The sequence below is a fragment of the Takifugu flavidus genome, chromosome 11, assembly GCF_003711565.1.
Source record: "Takifugu flavidus isolate HTHZ2018 chromosome 11, ASM371156v2, whole genome shotgun sequence".
Lineage (NCBI taxonomy): Eukaryota > Metazoa > Chordata > Actinopteri > Tetraodontiformes > Tetraodontidae > Takifugu > Takifugu flavidus.
This window is the reverse complement of record NC_079530.1, coordinates 1,116,374-1,134,177: the sequence shown is the minus strand read 5'-3', so window position 1 is coordinate 1,134,177 and position 17,804 is coordinate 1,116,374. Positions and strand designations below refer to the sequence as shown.

The following is a 17,804-nucleotide window of genomic DNA, read 5'->3' as shown; positions in this document are numbered from 1 at the left end:
ATGAACACATATGCACATATTTAAAAAAAAAAAAAATTTAAAAAGGGCACATTATAAATGGACAGTTGAGATGCTAATTGGATATTTAAGTCCCAGGTCTTTGCTTTGGTTAAAAGAACATTTCAGGATCATTGACTCGGATTTCACTTGAAATGAAAGCAATATCAGCAAATAATAATTAAAAGAAACAATCGTTGAGAAAAGGAAGTTGAAACTGAAGATAACAAAGGTGTCTAATTAGAGCTCAAATATTACCTGACTGGGGTGAACATCAGCAGACCCTCATAACCACCTGCTAAGATCTGTTGATGGGACATTTTAGGATCGAAACTCAGTTCAAAGCCACGTAGGATCCAACGCGATCAAAGAGATCTGGGGTGGGGGGGGGACGGGAACGCTCACTTCGCCTTTCCACTCTGGTCCCCTTTAAACGCGCGCTCTGATTGGCTGCCGCTCGCCCCTCTAGCCAATCAGCGTCCGCCTGCCATGGAGGAAGGAATAAATGCAAGATGGCCCCGCATATAAAAACAGTCTTCTGGCTTCTCCTCGTCGTGCGCTTAAATAACTCTTTGTATCTTGTTAGGGTGAAATATTTATCTGCCGAGTCTTCCGAAGGTTAACGCGACCTCCGGACTGATATGCGTCTAGTTTCTGGCGGTATTTTGTGTAGGAAAAGACAACGGGGACAAGTTTGAAGTCATGAATCGGTTGTGAACGCGGTGGACTCACTCGGGGTGGTGCACTGGGCCTGGGCCTTGCTAGCCAGCGGTAGCCGCTAACTAGCTCATGACTACAGCGATATCTGCCTGTTTGGGAGCTTGAAACAGCAGAGGCGGGGAGGGAAGCCGGCGAATACCCGTGGTTGTGTTGGATGAGGGACGTGAGCGGCCACACGGTAGCGGACCATGGCTGTATCGAGGTAAGACCACGGCCCTCAGCGGCTAGCTGGGCTGCTAATGCTAATTAGCATGTCTGTCGGTGCACCAGGCAGCTTCCTTCTGACATTGAACAGCAAGTTAACGTTGTGTTGATGAGATAGAATCGTCGTGCTACGTTTCCAGATGTGGAGCCCCCCCCCCGGGTGCCGTAGCCCCGTTTAGGTGGATGTTGCCGGTACATAATGTGTGGAACCCCCCGCTGGTGCTGAGTTTTGGATCTTATAAACCAGTGTTTTACCAGTTTAAATAGCTGCCTGCAGGCGGAAGGAGCCCAGGTTGACAGTGATCATCGATCTGCTCATGGTTGATGATCAGGTTTACCCAGCCCATCACGATGGAAACTTTCTCTAATGGGTGTTTAAGAGGCCCAGATGTCACCCCCCCCCCCCCCCCCCCCAACGTTGTTTTGATGTGGTGCCACGTGGTGTCAGTAGACGGTTCGGCTTAAGGCTCGGTGGACCCGGGCTCACGCATGTGCACCTTTAATCCCTCTGCTTTATTATTAGACCCTTAATGAGCCCACTTAAAGTCCGGGATCGCCCCAGGTGACCTTGTTGCCAGCCTAAACTACAGCAGATCCATAATTAAGCCTTGACTGATCCAGACTGATCCAGTGAATCTTGAACACACATGGTTCTGTTTCCTTGTCAGACTGGATCGACTCTTTATTCTGCTGGACACGGGGACGACGCCGGTAACCCGTAAGGCAGCAGCTCAACAGCTGGGAGAGGTTGTCAAGCTGCACCCGCACGAGCTCGGTAACCTCCTGACCAAGGTACGTTTGGGGCAGCTGAGGAGCTGGGGGGCAAATTTGGGCTGTATTATAACGGCCATCGTTTAACCCAAGTGCAAATCCACCCTCATCGGGGGGTTTGTGCCGCCTCAACGTGCAAAATCAGAGAGACTGAAGTGACATCATGAAGCTACGAAGAGATGATGCGTTTAGTTTACGTAAACGGCAGCTTCGCCGAGCTAAATGGCTGCTGTCCTCCTGCTGCTGTGTTCCTGCTCTTGTCCTGCCTCTGCTCTCCTGCCGGTGTCCTGCTCTTGTCCTGCTCCTGTCCTGCTGCTGTCCTGCCGGTGTCCTGCTCTTGTCCTGCTGCTGCTGTCCTGCTCCTGTCCTGCTCCTGTCCTGCACCTGTCCTGCTCCTGTCCTGCTCCTGTCCTGCTCCTGTCCTGCTGCTGTCCTGCTCTTGTCCTACTCTTGTCCTACTCTTGTCCTACTCTTGTCCTACTCTTGTCCTGCCTCTGCTGTCCTGCTGCTGTCCTGCTCCTGTCCTGCTGCTGTCCTGCGGTGTCCTGCTCTTGTCCTACTCTTGTCCTGCTTTTGTCCTGCTCTTGTCCTGCTGCTGCTGTCCTACTCTTGTCCTACTCTTGTCCTGCTGCTGTCCTGCCGCTGTCCTGCTCTTGTCATGCTGCTCCTGTCCTGCTCTTGTCCTGCTGTCCTGCTCTTGCCCTGCTGCTGCTGTCCTGCTGTGTCTGGGAGGATGATGATGATGGTGATGATGAGGAACGTGTGGCTGGTTGGAGTCTCTGCTGGGTGGAGTCTCTGCTGGGTGGAGTCTCTGCTGGGTGGAGTCTCTGCTGGGTGGAGTCTCTGCTGGTTGGGGTCTCTGCTGGGTGGAGTCTCTGCTGGGTGGAGTCTCTGCTGGGTGACTCTCAGCAGTAAACAGGACTCTGGGACAGACGATGTCTCCTGATGATGTTTTGAGTGGATTTCCTCTTGATTCGAAGGTCCTGACCTACCTAAGAAGCCCCAACTGGGACTCTCGGATCGCTGCAGGCTTGGCAGTGGAGGCCATTGTGAAGAATATTCCAGAGTGGGACCCTAAACCCAAACCCAAAGAGGGTATATATGCTACATATATGCTATATATGTGCTATGTATGTGCTATATGAAGAAGCCCTGATAAGGTGTGACCTTGCTGACGATGCGCTTCTGCTTGTTTTCCGTAGAATCGTCTGAGGATCTGTTTCCCGAGGATCCTTCCTGCGATCGGCTGACGTTCTACCACTTCGACGTCTCCCGCCTCCTCAAACACGGAGCGTCTCTGCTGGGATCCGCGGGAGCCGAGTTTGAAATGCAGGACGATAAAGCAGGTTTGGACCTTCTGCAGTAGAAGCAAAGGGGTTGGATTTTGGAACAAGCCTTTAATTTGGCTGCTAAAGGGGGAAAGTTGCTCATTTTCTGATGGACCTGGGTGGTTTTTCCCTTCTGGAAAATCTCTGCAGATGGAAATTGAAAAGCTCCCACTTGACTAAAGTGGAGTGAAACTGCAGCAGGGATCCTCCAGTCCTGCCTCACACCCCTTTAACCCCTGACCTCTAACCCCAGACGTGGTTTTTACGTGAGTTTTTTACGTCTGTCTGCAGCTGAGATCGACCCAAAGGAACGACTGGCCCGGCAGAGGAAGCTGCTTCAGAAGAAACTGGGTCTGGACATGGGCGCCGCTATCGGCATGGACACGGAGGAGCTGTTCAATGACGAGGACCTGGACTACAGCTGTCAGACCAGCGCCGTTGGGAGCCATGGAAGCAAAGCCACCGCTGGCTCCTGCTCTCGCAACCACTCGGTCAGTCTCCGTGCAGCCTTTTCCAGACGCTGCTGCTCCATAACGCGTTTCTGTAGCACCGGATGGTCCAGAAATGGACATAAATAAGAAAAGTGAGCGGCTCTGAACGTCTGTGGTGGACCAAATGAGGAGCGTCTAACAACGGGGGGGTTTTATGAGTGTAACGGGCACCTGTGCCAGTTAGCTGGGTTATTTATTTTTTGGAACCAGCCCATCGAGCTGTTGGCACCGAGTTGCCAGGCTATTGTTCCTGTTAGCTTCTTGTTAGCTTGGCCGGCTTTGTTTCCCAAACCCTCGTGGGAAATGTAAATCGCACAGATGGAGCGCCGTTGCTGGTTTTGTGGCCATGTTTTTGGACCTTCGTCCAGTGAGCAGCAAGTGCCCTGATAATGATTAACCACAACACCGCCACTAGCTGTGCTATAACGCGCGATGTTCTTCTGGGATCGTTGCCGAGGTGCTGTTTAGACGTCGCCTTAACCTCCATCCACTCACCGTTGTCCTCATTTTGTCTCGTTGGAAAGACTATCGATTAGCTTAGCAACACTTAAGCTAGGAGATGCTGTGGTTGCTGAGACGTGGCGCTATATCAGGCACGCCTGTGATACACTCGTTATAGCTCGGCTAACAACCGGTAAATTCTTATACGCTTTATAGTAATAAAACAATGACTAGGGAATAGGGTGGAATGGTCTCGAACTCGCACCGACTTCACAAATATACCAGAATAATCCAACTGTTACCTCGGTACTGACCCATCGTCCCACGTTTTCACCACCAATTTAGACAGGAGATAAGCTTTGGAGCCATTTTCAAGGATGGCAGAGATGGTTCTTGCGTAATAATTGGACTTTTTTCTGACTTCTAGCCCATTCAGGCTGCAGATTTGATAGACTCCGAGTTCCGCCAGGGCATGAGCAGTCGTCAGAAAAACAAGGCGAAGAGGATGGCCAAGCTGGTGGCCAAGCAGCGCTCCAGGGACATGGACCCAAACGAGAAGAGGTACCGTTGCACTTGCTGGACCGCGAGGAACTCTTCATTGTTAATCGTCCAATTAAAAGTGTCAAACTGTCTCGTCTCTGTTAGCAACGACAGCTTTGAAGGTGAACCCGAAGAGAAACGAAGGAAAACCACCAACGTGGTCATCGATCAACCAGCAACGGAGCTCAAGGTTGTGATTGACAACGTTCCGTGCAGCTCGTCTCTGGAGGAGGTGAGGGTTCAGCACTGACCCGATGGGGGGGCCGCTTCAGCTCCAGTGACCTTTGCTCTTCTGTCTTTAGACTCACGAGTGGCCTCTGGAGAGCTTCTCCGAGGAGCTCTGCAACGACCTCTTCAATCCTTCGTGGGAGGTAAAACCATTGCTGCAGCGCTAGTAAAGTTCCCGACCCACCTGAGGCTGAGAGGTGCCGCTTTGTGGTGCGTGTTTGTGCACAGGTGCGTCACGGGGCAGGGACGGGCCTCAGGGAAATCCTCAAGTCTCACGGTGCCGGCGGAGGAAAGCTGGCGGGAAGCACTGCGGAACAGGTATCTGAGGCTTGGGTCGGGTTCTGCTGGCGGGAGCTGGTCACCACACCCACTGTCCCACGTCTCGTTTAGATGTCGCGGCAGCACCAGGAGTGGATCGAGGACGTGGTGATCCGTTTGCTCTGCGTCTTTGCTCTGGACCGCTTCGGAGACTTTGTGTCGGACGAGGTCAAACTTTTCTCCAACATCTTGAACATTAGCTAGGTGGCATTTTGGCTGCGTCTTCGTTGGTCAGGAGGACCGCCGGGCTCTTGTCTGGGAGGGGTCTCGGTCAGGTTCTGGTTCTGGTTCCCAGCCTTATTCTGTGCTCCAGGTGGTGGCTCCCGTCAGGGAGACTTGTGCTCAGACGCTCGGCGTGGCTCTCCATCACATGAACGAAACCGGCGTCTCCATGACGGTAGACGTTCTGCTGAAACTGCTAAAAGAAGACCAGTGGGAGGCCCGGCACGGGGGCCTGTTGGGGATCAAGTACGCCCTGGCGGTCCGACAGGTACTGTGCTGTGTGTAGACGCCACGGTTCTGCTGCTCCGTGGTGGAAGATGCTCAGGTCTCCCCGTGTGTCCCAGGACCTGATCTCCACTTTACTTCCGCGGGTGCTTCCTGCCGTCACAGAAGGCCTGCAAGATCTGGACGACGACGTCAGGGCGGTGGCAGCCTCGGCACTCATCCCCGTGGTCGACGGCCTGGTGCAGCTGCTGCCCAGTAAGGTCAGAACCACCTTCTACGCCATTCCATTGGGGTCCGAGTAGGAGTTTGGGCCTGAGTTAGCCAAACGTTAGCTAGCGCTCCCACCTGGTGGAAGGCCCATGCTTCAGTGGGTCCCCTTTTAGGGGCACGCCTGTTTGTTACAGCAGCCTGGGTTCGACCAAGCGATCGTTCACAGGTGTTGGAAATCATTTTAAAGGCTGAAAGAGGCTTTTTCACCTTGTGACTGATTAGACGCGTCTCTCTGCCCATGTGTCCCAGGTGCCCTTCATTGTGAACACACTATGGGATGCTCTTTTGGATCTAGATGACCTCACTGCGTCCACCAACAGCATCATGACTTTGCTGTCGTTGCTGCTGACCTATCCTCAGGTCCAACAGTGCAGGTCAGTATGTGATGTGTGTGACCCACTGGCCTCACCACTCGCTCGGCTCCGCTTCGATTGTATGAAACGGACGGTTTTCTTCTATAAATAACCACACGCTTCTCTCCTGCAGCTTGCAGCAGTCTTTAACTGTCCTGGTTCCTCGTGTTTGGCCGTTCCTGAGACACACTATATCATCTGTAAGGCGGGCTGCGCTCCAAACACTTTTTACACTTCTGTCTAAAGCCGATCAGGTAAATCGTCGCTGCGCGTTCTTTATATATTTGACACAATTCCTATATAAGATGTGCAGAAACCTCAACAAGGTGGCTTCATCTGCACCTTTGGACTCTGTCTAAATCCTCAGAGCTGTGCGGTGTGGATCAACCCCATCCTACAAGACATGCTCCGGCACATCTTCCAGTCCTGCATCCTGGAGAGCAACGAGGAAATCCTCGAGCTCATCCGAAAGGTGCGCTGCGCAAGCCTTCAAAACCTCCTTCGATTATCTACAGTAGTGTTGAAAGTGCGGTGGTTTTCCCGCCCCGTTACGCTTCAGTCAGTGTTTGGTTTGTTAATCTTTCCTTAGAAATGTCCTCATGAGTTGTGTGTTTGTTGGCAGGTTTGGATGGCGCTGCTCTCCCAGGCGCCTCAGCAGTACGTGGTCGCAGCCAGCTGTCCGTGGATGGGGGCCTGGCTCTGTCTGATGATGCAGCCCTCACACATCCCCATAGATGTGAACATGCTGCTGGAGGTCAAGGCCCGCTCCAAGGTGCTGCACTTCATTCCTAATTATCTGAAACGGTGAAATTGCATCCTGGAAGTGGCTCATTTGGCAGCCTGACTGACTGCGGGTATCTTTAAGCTTCCCTGGTGCCCCTCTTACGCAACCCTTCACTCGTTGGTCCTCAGGACAAAAAGGATTCAACCAATCTGGGCCCAACACATGAAAGAGTCCCATGATGCCTTTCGTATAAATATCTTATACGCGAGTATTTGAGCTGTATTCTGTTTGAGCCTTGCTGGGGATGAGGAACTCAGTCACGGGTTGCATTAAATCTGTGCCGGCCTTCCTGAGAACATGGAATTATTACAAATTATGGCTAAAAGGTGAAATTCTGAGTCTCGCTACGGTTGCTTGGTTACAGACCAGCAGCTATAATAAAGGAAAGCCAAGAATCTCTTCATCTTTCCCCTCATTCTGTTTGTCTGAAGTCTGAAAGAGCGGCTTTATTTAAGATGCTCTGAATCGTGCCGAGAGAGGTTGCAATCCACCGGGAACGCCCTCGTTCCCGAGCCTGTCCCATCCTGGAGTAATTAAGCTCGTGTGTGAACAGGACAAGGCCGGCGCCAAGGCTCGTCAAGGCACCAATCAGGTGAAGGAGACGGTGCAGGAGTACATCGCGGGTGCTGAGACGGTGTCGGAGGATCCGGCAACCAGGGACTACGTCGTCGTTCGGGCTCGTCTCATGGCTGCAAAGTAAGTCGTGCGGTGGAGGACGGCGTGCACGCGTACAGAACACCGAGGGCTTGTTTTCCTCTGCTGTCGCCAGGTTGTTGGGGGCTCTGTGTAGGTGCATCTGTGACCCCCAGCTCAACGCCGCGTCCCAGGAGATGCGACCGGCCGAGTCTTTGGGGCAGCTCTTGCTCTTCCACCTCAACTCCAAGTCGGCGCTGCAGCGCGTCACCGTCGCCCTGGTGCTGTGCGAGTGGGCCGCGCTGCAGAAGGTGGGGAGGGCACGTCGAGAACCGTCCCTTCCTTCCTCCCTCTGCACCGGTGGCCAACGTTTGCGTCTGTCTTCCAGGATTGTCAGCTGGTGTCCTCGATGGTGCAGCCCCGGCTTCTGGCCATTTTGTCCGAGCAGCTGTACTACGATGAGATCGCCATTCCCTTCACCCGCATGCAGAACGAGTGCAAGCAGCTTCTTTCGCTGCTGGCCGACGCCAACATTGACCTGCAAGATCGCCTTAATTGCAGCGTTTTCACGATCGATCAAGCCAACGAGCTCGTAAGTCCAACCGCACGCCAGTAGCGGGGATGCAGCGGCATCACCGTCGCTAGATGTTGTTGAATCTCCTTCAATTTCCAGCTTTTTCCTCGGTCCGAGAACATTTGGTGTGCCACATCCTGGTGACCCAGGCACTCGCTCATAAATGCCTGGGTCACCGGGATACTGGGATTACAGCCGTCGGGTCCGTCCAGGAATACTGGCTGCTGGCGTTATGGCTAATGTTGAACGCGAGTGCTCGCTGGATGTTGAGTCTCAGCACCCATCGCTTGTTTCCTAGGTAACCACCATGTTCTCGGAGTCAACAGCCGGCCTGAATGTGAAGTCCAAACAATGGCAGGCGCTGGAGAGTAAACGGCAGCAGGCCCAGTCCACGGTGGCAGAGACCAACACCGAATGGCAGCAGCTGCACCTGCGCGTCCACATGATCACGGCCTGCGCCGTCATCAACCTGCAGGTGCTCCCCGACAAGCTCAACCCTCTGGTCAGACCCCTGATGGAGGCCATCAAGAGGGAGGAGAACACGCTGGTCCAGGGTTACGCAGCTGCCTTCGTAGCTAAGCTGCTGCAGCAGTGTTGTGGACGCTCGCCCTGCCCAAACACCAAGATTATTAAGAACCTCTGTGCCTCGGCCTGCGCGGACTCCTCAACCACGCCTTCGTCCGCCTGCCCGGTGCCCCCGACTCAGGAACACGTTAAAGGTGCGCCGGCTCGTTGTTAGCATGCTTTGCGTCCCAACAGGATCACAGTATTTGGCGTTGTCTTGGTTTAATGCTGATAGGTGGTGGGCTGGAAAAGGATGGCATGCACCACATGGTTAACGCAACACGCGGGATCATCACGCTCTACCGTCACCAGAAGGCCGCCTTTGCCATCACGAGTAAGAGGGGGCCGGCCCCCAAGGCCCCCAAGGCCCCCAGCACAGACCTTCCTCCTGGCAGCATCCTCAGCACCGACAACGACGAGGTACAAAAAAATAAATAAAAACCCCACACATCTACAGCAACCAGTCGTGTTTCCAACGGTTTGTTTGTTTGTTTGTTTGTTTAGAGCAAGAAGCCTTTTCTCATTCAGAGAAGAGGCGCGGAGCTGTCTTTGATGACTGTTGCCCGACACTTCGGCTCGGGCCTCACGGAGTCTCTGCCCTACCTCTGGGAGAACACGATCGGACCGCTGAGAGCCGTTGTGACGGAGAAGCAGAGCGTCGGTACGTTGACGGAACGGCAGCTGGAATCTCCTCGGCTGTTTATCTCCAGTGGAGACAAATGCACTAATGTTGGGAGCTGTTGAGTCACATGACTTTAAAAATGGCTACAGGCTTATTTGGGACCCAGCCCGTTTGCGTCCATCCATCTTGGAGCCACTTTTCTTTTCCCTGGCAGGAATTTGTACTTTAGACCCTTGAACGGTACCTTTTTTAAGCCAGGGTGGGCAGCCTACTCATATTTTATATCTATATATCTACCCAGCTGGATTCCTCCCCTTAAGCTACTTTCTCTGAGCAAATATGCTGTTAACATGCGTAGAGCAGCTCACCTAAAGCCTGCTGCAGCTGTGTTTATCGTCCACCTCTACAGCCTCGCTGTAACCTTCTGAATTGCCGTCTTGTTTTCAGACAGGCAGGCGCAGCTGGAGAGAGGCGACGCTGCAGCGCAGGAGCTCGTCAACTCTCTGCAAGTGCTGGAAGTCATGACTGGAGCCATGTCTGCTGAGCTCAAACCTCTGGTAAGACCCGCAGCGCTTTGAGCCGCCTCTCAAGGCCGCTTCCTGGAGCCTCATCACCGGCCGCGTCTTCGAGAGCGTCTGGCGTCAGATGCGAATGATCCTCCTCCGTTTTGTGTAGCTGCTGGAGCATCTGCCGCATCTGTTCACCTGCCTGCAGCACCCGTACACGGCCGTGCGGCACATGGCTGCCCGCTGCGTGGGCGTGTTCAGCAAGATCGCCATGCTGGAGACGATGAACAGCTTCCTGGAGCGGGTGCTCCCCTGGCTGGCCGCCATTGACGACTGCACCAAGCAGGAGGGAGCGATTGAGGCGTTAGCCTGTATCCTTTCCAGAGACTCTTGGTTGTAGCCACCTGTTGCTGCTGCTGTGCGTCCTTGACCGGCTTGTCTGCAGGTATCATGGAGCAGCTGGACGTGGATATCGTGCCCTACATCGTGCTGCTCGTCGTGCCCGTGCTGGGCCGCATGAGTGACCCCAGCGACAGCATCCGCTTCATGGCCACGCAGTGTTTTGCGACGCTGATCCGCCTGTTGCCCCTGGAGGTAGATTTAGAACCCTTCCACTGACGGTGCCGTGGTGGACGGTGCCGTTGCTGACTGTCTGTGGTCTACCAGGCAGGTATACCAGACCCTCCAGCCATGTCTGCTGATCTGATCCGGCAGAAAGCCCGCGAGCGCCACTTCCTGGAGCAGCTATTGGATGGCAAAAAACTAGAGAACTACAAGATTCCGGTTCCCATAAAAGCTGAGCTCAGGAAGTACCAGCAGGTGGGTTTTCTCCTCAGTCCGCTGTCCTTGCTCGACCCCCCCCCCCACGGTCAGCGAGTCCCTACGGCCTTGCTCGGTTTTAGCTGGTCACTTTGTCCCGTTGCAGGACGGAGTGAACTGGCTCTCCTTTCTGAACAAATACAAGTTGCACGGGATCCTGTGTGACGACATGGGCCTCGGAAAGACTTTACAGTCCATCTGCATCCTTGCTGGAGATCACTACCTCAGGTACCGAGTCCCTGACACTGAGCAGCTCTACGCTGACATGACGGCAGTGTGTGTGTGTGTGTGTGTGTGTGTGTTTAGGATGATCATACAGTGGTATGAGAAAGTTTGGCCACCCCCTCTGAGGTTGTGTAACAATGAACTCTGACTTCACACAACATCATCTTGGTGGCATGTCCTTCATTTGCCCATAAGAGCCGAGTGTTAGCTTGATTTCCAAACACAGATTAAGTATTCATAGTATGAAATTAAATCAAATGTAAAAAATAGGCTGTGCAAAAATGTGGGCGCCCTTGTCATTTTGTTGCTTTGATGGCCTGGAACTAATCATCACAGGATAATTGGACATACAAAGTAGGTTTGGTGAGCTCGTTAAGCCTAAACTTAATTGACAGGTGTATAAAATAATGACAAAAGGTATTTAAGCCAGTTCTCATTCTGTTTGACTCTGCTCTGAAGAGCTGCAACATGGGAGCCTCAAAACAACTTTCTGATGAGCTCAAAACCAAGATTATCGAGCATTATGGTTTAGGGGAAGGTTCCAAAAAGCTGTCCAAAAGAGTTCAGATTTCAACAAGAGGCGATATGCATGGCGGCAAAAGAACACAGAATTCCAAGAGAAACACCTGCTTCCCAGTAAAATTTGGTGGAGGTTCCATCATGCTGTGGGGCTGTGTGGCCAGTGCTGGTACTGGGAATCTTGTTAAAATTGGATTCCACTCAGTGTCAGCAGATTCTTGAGAATAATGTTCAAGAGTCTGTCACAAAGTTGAAGTTGCGCCGGTGTCTGGGTGTTTCAACAAGACAATGACCCCAAACGTTGCTCCAAATCTCCCCGAGCATTCATGCAGAGGAACAAGAGCAGTGTTTTGGAATGGCCATCCCAGTCCCCAGATTTGAACATCATGGAGAATCTGACCTGAAGCAGGCTGTCCATGCTCGGAACCCTTCAAACATCACTGAACTGCAGAGGTTTTGCCAGGTGGAATGGGCCAAAACACCATCACCCAGGATCCAGACACTCATCCAGGCTGTTCTTTTGGCAAAAGGAGGCTCTACTAAACACTAATGAGATTTCTATTAAGGTGCCCAAATTTATGCACAGGCCTTTTTTTGTTGTTTTGGGGCATATTGCACATTTTCTGCTAACCTAATAAACCTCATTTCACTGCTGAAATATGATTGTGTTGATCAGTTTAAAACCCAGTGATTGGTGGATAATAATGCCAATAGTCAAGGGTGCCCGACCTCCTGGTACCTCTGTGCGCGTTGACTCCTGGTGTCTGTGTTCAGGGCGCAGGAGTACTCCAAAGCTAAAGCCCCAGACTGCAGCCCCATGCCTTCTCTGGTGGTGTGTCCTCCCACGCTCACAGGACACTGGGTCGACGAGGTCGGCAAGTTCTGCTCCAAAGAGTACCTGAACCCGCTGCACTACACCGGACCCCCCACAGAACGAATGCGGTGAAGCTCGTGGCGCTCGCGGCCGTTTCCGTCCGTGACTGGGCTGAAAAGCACCAACCGTCTTCTCTTTGCTTCCAGGCTGCAGCACCAGGTGAAGAAGCACAACCTGATAGTGGCGTCTTACGACGTCGTGCGGAACGACATCGACTTTTTCCGGTGTGTATTGACCTAAAGCCTCTAACTCTAGAGGGGGAAGGGGGGGGTTTCAGAACCTGACCAGCCGCTTCTGCCTTCGCAGGAACATCAAATTTAATTACTGCATCCTCGACGAGGGTCACGTGATCAAAAACGGCAAAACCAAACTTTCCAAAGCCGTCAAGCAGCTGGCCGCAAATTTCCGAGTCATCTTGTCGGGAACGCCCATCCAGGTGAGCGGGGGCCTCTTCCGCGGCGTGCACCTCTGGCTCCGAGTGCCTTTGCTTGACGTCTCGTCCCTCCTCAGAACAACGTCCTGGAGCTGTGGTCCTTGTTTGACTTCCTCATGCCGGGCTTCCTCGGGACAGAACGCCAGTTTGCCGCCCGCTACGGGAAACCCATCCTGGCCAGCCGCGACGCTAAGAGCTCCTCCCGGGAGCAGGAGGCAGGTGTGTCCTCCTACGTCGCCACGGAGCACATTTAGCACGTTTCTGTGGCGGGAGGATGAAGTGGGTGTGACTTCCTGCAGGCGTCCTGGCGATGGAGGCGCTCCACCGGCAGGTGCTGCCCTTCCTGTTGAGGAGGATGAAGGAGGATGTCCTCCAGGACCTTCCCCCTAAAATAATCCAGGACTATTACTGCAACCTGAGTCCTCTGCAGGTACTGATGTCCTGTCTGTCCTGCCAGGAACGTCCACTGGGTAGAAGTGATCAGATGTTTGTGTTCAGTGTTCCCAAAGACGCTTTTAAGTTCTGAGGAGCCGGATTAATCCTTTAGATGAATTGCTTTGTCGCGAACGTCGTTGCCATGCCAACTAGGATGCCTCCGCCCGCAGGTCCAGCTGTACGAAGACTTTGCCAAGTCTCGGGCCAAAGCCAGCGTGGATGAGAGCATCTCCACAGCCTCTGCAGAGGAGGAGGAGAAGCCCAAACTCAAAGCCACGGGACACGTTTTCCAGGTGTGTCTCTCGTCTACACGTTTGGACGTCTTGCTGACTACAGAGTTACATTTCTTTGCTCCCTCTGTCCCGTCTCCGCCCCCCCCCCAGGCCCTGCAGTACCTGCGGAAGCTGTGCAACCATCCCAGCCTGGTCTTGTCTCCGCAGCATCCGGAGTTCAAGCGGATCACGGAGGAGCTGGCGGCTCAGAGCTCCGGCCTGCGGGACATTCAGCACGCGCCCAAGCTGTCTGCGCTCAAACAGGTAAAGTTCCCGGCTCGCCGGCGCCGCGTCACCACCAAGGTCGGACACCGGATGACCTCCGTCCGCGTCTCTGTCCTCAGCTGCTGTTGGACTGCGGTCTCGGTGGCGGGGGAGGATCCGAGGGGGGCACGGAGGCCGTGGTGGCGCAGCATCGGGTCCTGATCTTCTGCCAGCTAAAGAGCATGCTGGACATCGTGGAGCACGACCTGCTGAAGCCCAAACTGCCCTCCATCACGTACCTGCGGCTGGACGGCAGCGTGCCCGCAGGCCTGCGCCACTCCATCGTGTCCAGGTGGGGGCCGCCGGCTCCGTTCTAAGCTGTCGCACGCGTGCACGCTTCTCACTGTCCGGCTTCTCTCAGGTTCAACAACGACCCCTCCATCGACGTGCTGCTGCTCACCACCCACGTCGGGGGTTTGGGCCTGAACCTGACGGGCGCCGACACCGTGGTGTTTGTGGAACACGACTGGAATCCCATGAGAGACCTGCAGGCCATGGATCGCGCCCACAGGATAGGACAGGTACTGCTCGCTAGCGCGAAGGTGCGGAACCGAGCGACGAGGAATCGGCTCGGTCCTTGATGGAACGTTCTGTCGTGCAGAAACGGGTCGTCAACGTGTACCGGCTGATCACCCGGGGAACGCTGGAGGAGAAGATCATGGGTCTGCAGAAGTTCAAGATGAGCATCGCCAACACCGTCATCAGCCAGGACAACGCCAGCCTGCAGAGCATGGGCACGGACCAGCTGCTGGACCTGTTCACTCTGGACAAGGTGAGGGGGAGGCGGGGCCACGACGGGCATCGGTAACGCCGCTGCTCGCTAACGTTAACGGCGCTGTTGTGTTCATCTCAGGGTGACAAGAGGGAGAAGGGAGACTGGTCACCATCCACCTCAGGGAAGGCCTCCATGAAGTCTGTCCTGGACGGTCTGGGAGAGCTGTGGGACCAGCAGCAGTACGACACCGAGTACAACCTGGACACCTTCATTCATTCTCTGAAGTAGCCCCGTGTCATCACCATCATCATCATCACCACCGACCAGTTCTGTCTGCTGGCCCAGCAGGACCCGGTCAGAGACCCCGGCCCCGCCCGAGGAACTAGTGGCTCATGACTCCCGCTCATGTCCCAAAGCAATAACTGACCCCACCAAAACGAGGATTTTAGTGCTCCCGCTATGCTGCAGCAGTGTTCAGACCTGTTTACAGGGGTTGAGCATTGTCAGACGCCCCCTACCTGGACCCAGATCCCGACCAGGGTGTGGTGTAGTCACCCTGCGCTCGCCACTGGCTCCCTTGTGCACAGACGTGCCGCTTTAGTCTGGAATGTGAACCCGAGTTCTACTCGCTCCGCTCGTCCAGTGTTGTATCAGCAGAGCGGCTTGAAACGGCTTGAAACACCATTTCCCAGCTGCCTTTGCTTCCTGCCGCCACCTCCAACGGTCTGAAAGCAGCGCCGCTCCCAGACGCCCCAGGAGGAACACGGGTGTGCAAGAGCGCCCTGAAGGTGGCGCAAGGGGACGCAGCCACTGAAGTCGGCTCGGAGAGAAGCCACGCGGGGTTTTAAACTCACAAGACTTGTAAATATTTCTGTAATTGCTGCTTTTTGTTTAATATTGTGGAATTGGTAATAAATTCTACACGTCTTTGAACGCCATTTATCACGTTTATTGTTGGGATGCGGGTCGTTGGCCAGCAGGCGGCGCTGTGGCGCTCTGGAGGCCTCGATCTATATGAACCTGTTGGCTCGTATTTAAAGGATATTTGCAGTTATTGCCTCCACACGTGCTGTCAGACCCCAGTTTCTGTTTTAAAGTTGAAACTCTGGGTGAGTAATAAATGAACTCTTGGTGTTTTCTAATCTTATAGAAGGAACCGACTTAAAAAGTCAACAACTGCAGAGTCACTGCTTGAATCTGGGGATATTTTCCATTGATTATCAATCGTCAATGTTTTGTCTCCATGGTGTGGTCGGGAAAACTGACAGTCATTGAACGGACCACAGCGAGATGCGTTCACTGACCGTGGGAAAACTCTGCTTCAGCCCGCGTGAAACCGCTCCCATTTAATCAAATCCTGTTTTGACTGACGTCAGTCAGGGGGAACTGACGTCATGGTGGTTGCTGGCGTCAGACAAGAGGTCAAAGACAACAAGGCTTCGTGATGTCATACAACTATGTTTAATAAGTTAGTCGTACATAAAAAGAAACGTAGACAGAAACCATCAGATGTTTGTGGGGACACTGTCCCCAGAGGAGCAGCAGGACTTTACAGGGGAGACACATGAAACACACACGTCCAGAAGAAGGAAACGGGTCTAAATTCTCGTCAACAGACATCAAAATAGCCTGTTTTAAGTTCTTTAAAAAGAAGAGATAACTCCATGAAGCAGTCAGATTTGGGGGGCAGATTCTTGTTACAAAACGTGACTGGCAGCCTGTGGAGCGCTTCAGTCCTGCTCTGTTTGTCCTAGTTGATCTTAAAATTAGCTGTCGCGTCCTGATTTACAGATGAACGGTGGACCAGAACCAGAACATCACTGGTGAACGATGGCAGCGACTCCAGGAGCATCACAGTAACAGAAACAGAGAGTTTCAAGTGACGTCAGCTGTCTGATGCTGATTAAGCACCGACGAGCACGTCTGAGATCCACGTTTTCACCTTAAATCTGCTCTAATGACACGAGGGAGGGATGACGTTTATAACCTAGACGGCCACCAGGGGGTGCACGAGCTGGTTGACCTACACTTTTACACAATTTAGCCTAAAACTCCACCAAAGGGTAACAAAACTCACCGGTAGCTCAAGGAAACACCAAATTTCCCCTCTTTAATGCTAAGCTAATTAGCTCCTGAGTGGTGGTCATAACTGATGTGAGTTCGCCACCGTCGGCCAAACCTCAGAATGATCCCCTTTAATAGAGTTCTCAAAGATTTTGTCTCTAAAGTAAAAAGTTAAAGGGTGTAAATCTCCCAAGATGTCGCCCAAAGTACCAGATGGACGCCCCTTGGGGGGGTCGAGCCGCAGTGGTAACGAGGGAGAAACGCAGTTACACCACAACATACGTCACATGTGCTCCGTTCTGCCACTTTTATTTTATTGCCCATTCATTTGTTTTACACTGAGAATCACTTAAACATCACCAACCACCAATCTGCTGCTGAGAGTTGTTTTTTTTTTATCACACTAAATGAAGCAACATCAGCCAGTTAACACAGAAAGCTCAGAGACACTTTAGTAACAATATTACAAACTTCCAAAAATGAACAAATAAAAAAAGGTGGATTAGCATAATAAAATTAATTTATTCCAAGTAAAAGTACAAAATAATATTAATGACAGTGACCGGATATGAAAGGCTCTCCCAGAAATACTGGTTGAGAAGTGATTCTGCAAAGAAAACGATGAAAATCAAAGGAAAACGTTTCAATTCTTTAGCAAAACTCTTTTAAAAATAATGAAAATTTCTCAGTACAAAGGCTACATCACTACTGGAAGGTTCTAGCAGGTAGAGTAGGTAAATACACGGTAGAAAATGATTTTTGTGAATCACAATGCTTGCAATGAAAATAATTCTGCAATAAAGATTTAGGCTTCTTTTTTTTCTGGTGTTTTCTTCTTTTCTACAAACAGTACAAACAGTATTGCACATTACAACAAAGAATCAAGGTTGTCAGCCTCTAAAAAAATGGGACTAATTCAAGTCTTGCGTGAGTAGAAGGCCACCAGTCTATCGATGCACCTGGGGGGGGGGGCTTTTCAATCAGGTGGGGGGGAAATCACCGACACACCGACGTTTCCGAGCTCATAGATCAGGGTTGTGTTGCTTTAGCTTTTTAACCATTAATTTTCCTTAAAAAAAAAAAAAAGAGCACAGACATTTAGGAAACATAAAAAATGTCCTTTTAAAACAAATGAACAGAAGATCTCACTCACAACTCTGGTCAGCAGCATAACAAAAGATTATAAATGTAGAAAAAAGGTGAAAATCGGGTTTCTCTCGAGCACCAATTTGTTCATTCGTTGGTTTCCGATGAAGCGATTCGAGCAGCTTAACTGGGTCGGTCTGAACTCGAGGACTCTACAACTACAGTGTTATATTAGTTAAAAAGCTCTACTCCTTCACTTGTCTTAAAAAAATCCCAAAATAATAGCAAAGAGCCATGATAAAATAAA

At 52.2% G+C, this 17,804-nt stretch overlaps 2 protein-coding genes across 11 annotated transcripts in view; one reads left to right on the top strand and one right to left on the bottom strand.

Moving 5' to 3' along the window:
• Nucleotides 1-499: 499 nt before the first annotated feature.
• On the top strand, nucleotides 500-15,285 carry btaf1 (BTAF1 RNA polymerase II, B-TFIID transcription factor-associated). Its single transcript, XM_057048198.1, has 38 exons — nucleotides 500-919; nucleotides 1,590-1,713; nucleotides 2,673-2,787; nucleotides 2,895-3,038; nucleotides 3,312-3,511; nucleotides 4,380-4,513; nucleotides 4,598-4,724; nucleotides 4,795-4,863; nucleotides 4,949-5,038; nucleotides 5,111-5,206; nucleotides 5,352-5,528; nucleotides 5,605-5,745; nucleotides 6,005-6,129; nucleotides 6,242-6,362; nucleotides 6,476-6,580; nucleotides 6,731-6,880; nucleotides 7,446-7,588; nucleotides 7,662-7,836; nucleotides 7,914-8,117; nucleotides 8,398-8,818; nucleotides 8,899-9,083; nucleotides 9,168-9,324; nucleotides 9,733-9,842; nucleotides 9,961-10,162; nucleotides 10,237-10,385; nucleotides 10,458-10,610; nucleotides 10,717-10,838; nucleotides 12,129-12,296; nucleotides 12,375-12,452; nucleotides 12,535-12,664; nucleotides 12,739-12,880; nucleotides 12,961-13,091; nucleotides 13,267-13,389; nucleotides 13,480-13,632; nucleotides 13,713-13,924; nucleotides 13,994-14,153; nucleotides 14,234-14,404; nucleotides 14,486-15,285. Exons 1-38 carry the CDS (start codon nucleotides 906-908, stop codon nucleotides 14,633-14,635), a joined length of 5,571 nt encoding a protein of 1,856 aa, XP_056904178.1. The 5' UTR covers nucleotides 500-905; the 3' UTR covers nucleotides 14,636-15,285.
• Nucleotides 15,286-15,789: 504 nt separating this feature from the next.
• Nucleotides 15,790-17,804, bottom strand: part of cpeb3 (cytoplasmic polyadenylation element binding protein 3) — a 27,931-nt gene continuing 25,916 nt past the window's right edge. For all 10 annotated transcript variants that reach the window (XM_057048206.1, XM_057048208.1, XM_057048213.1 and 7 more), the window contains one exon: nucleotides 15,790-17,804. This exon is cut by the window's right edge and continues 2,698 nt beyond it. The gene's annotated coding sequence lies outside the window, so the exon portion shown is untranslated.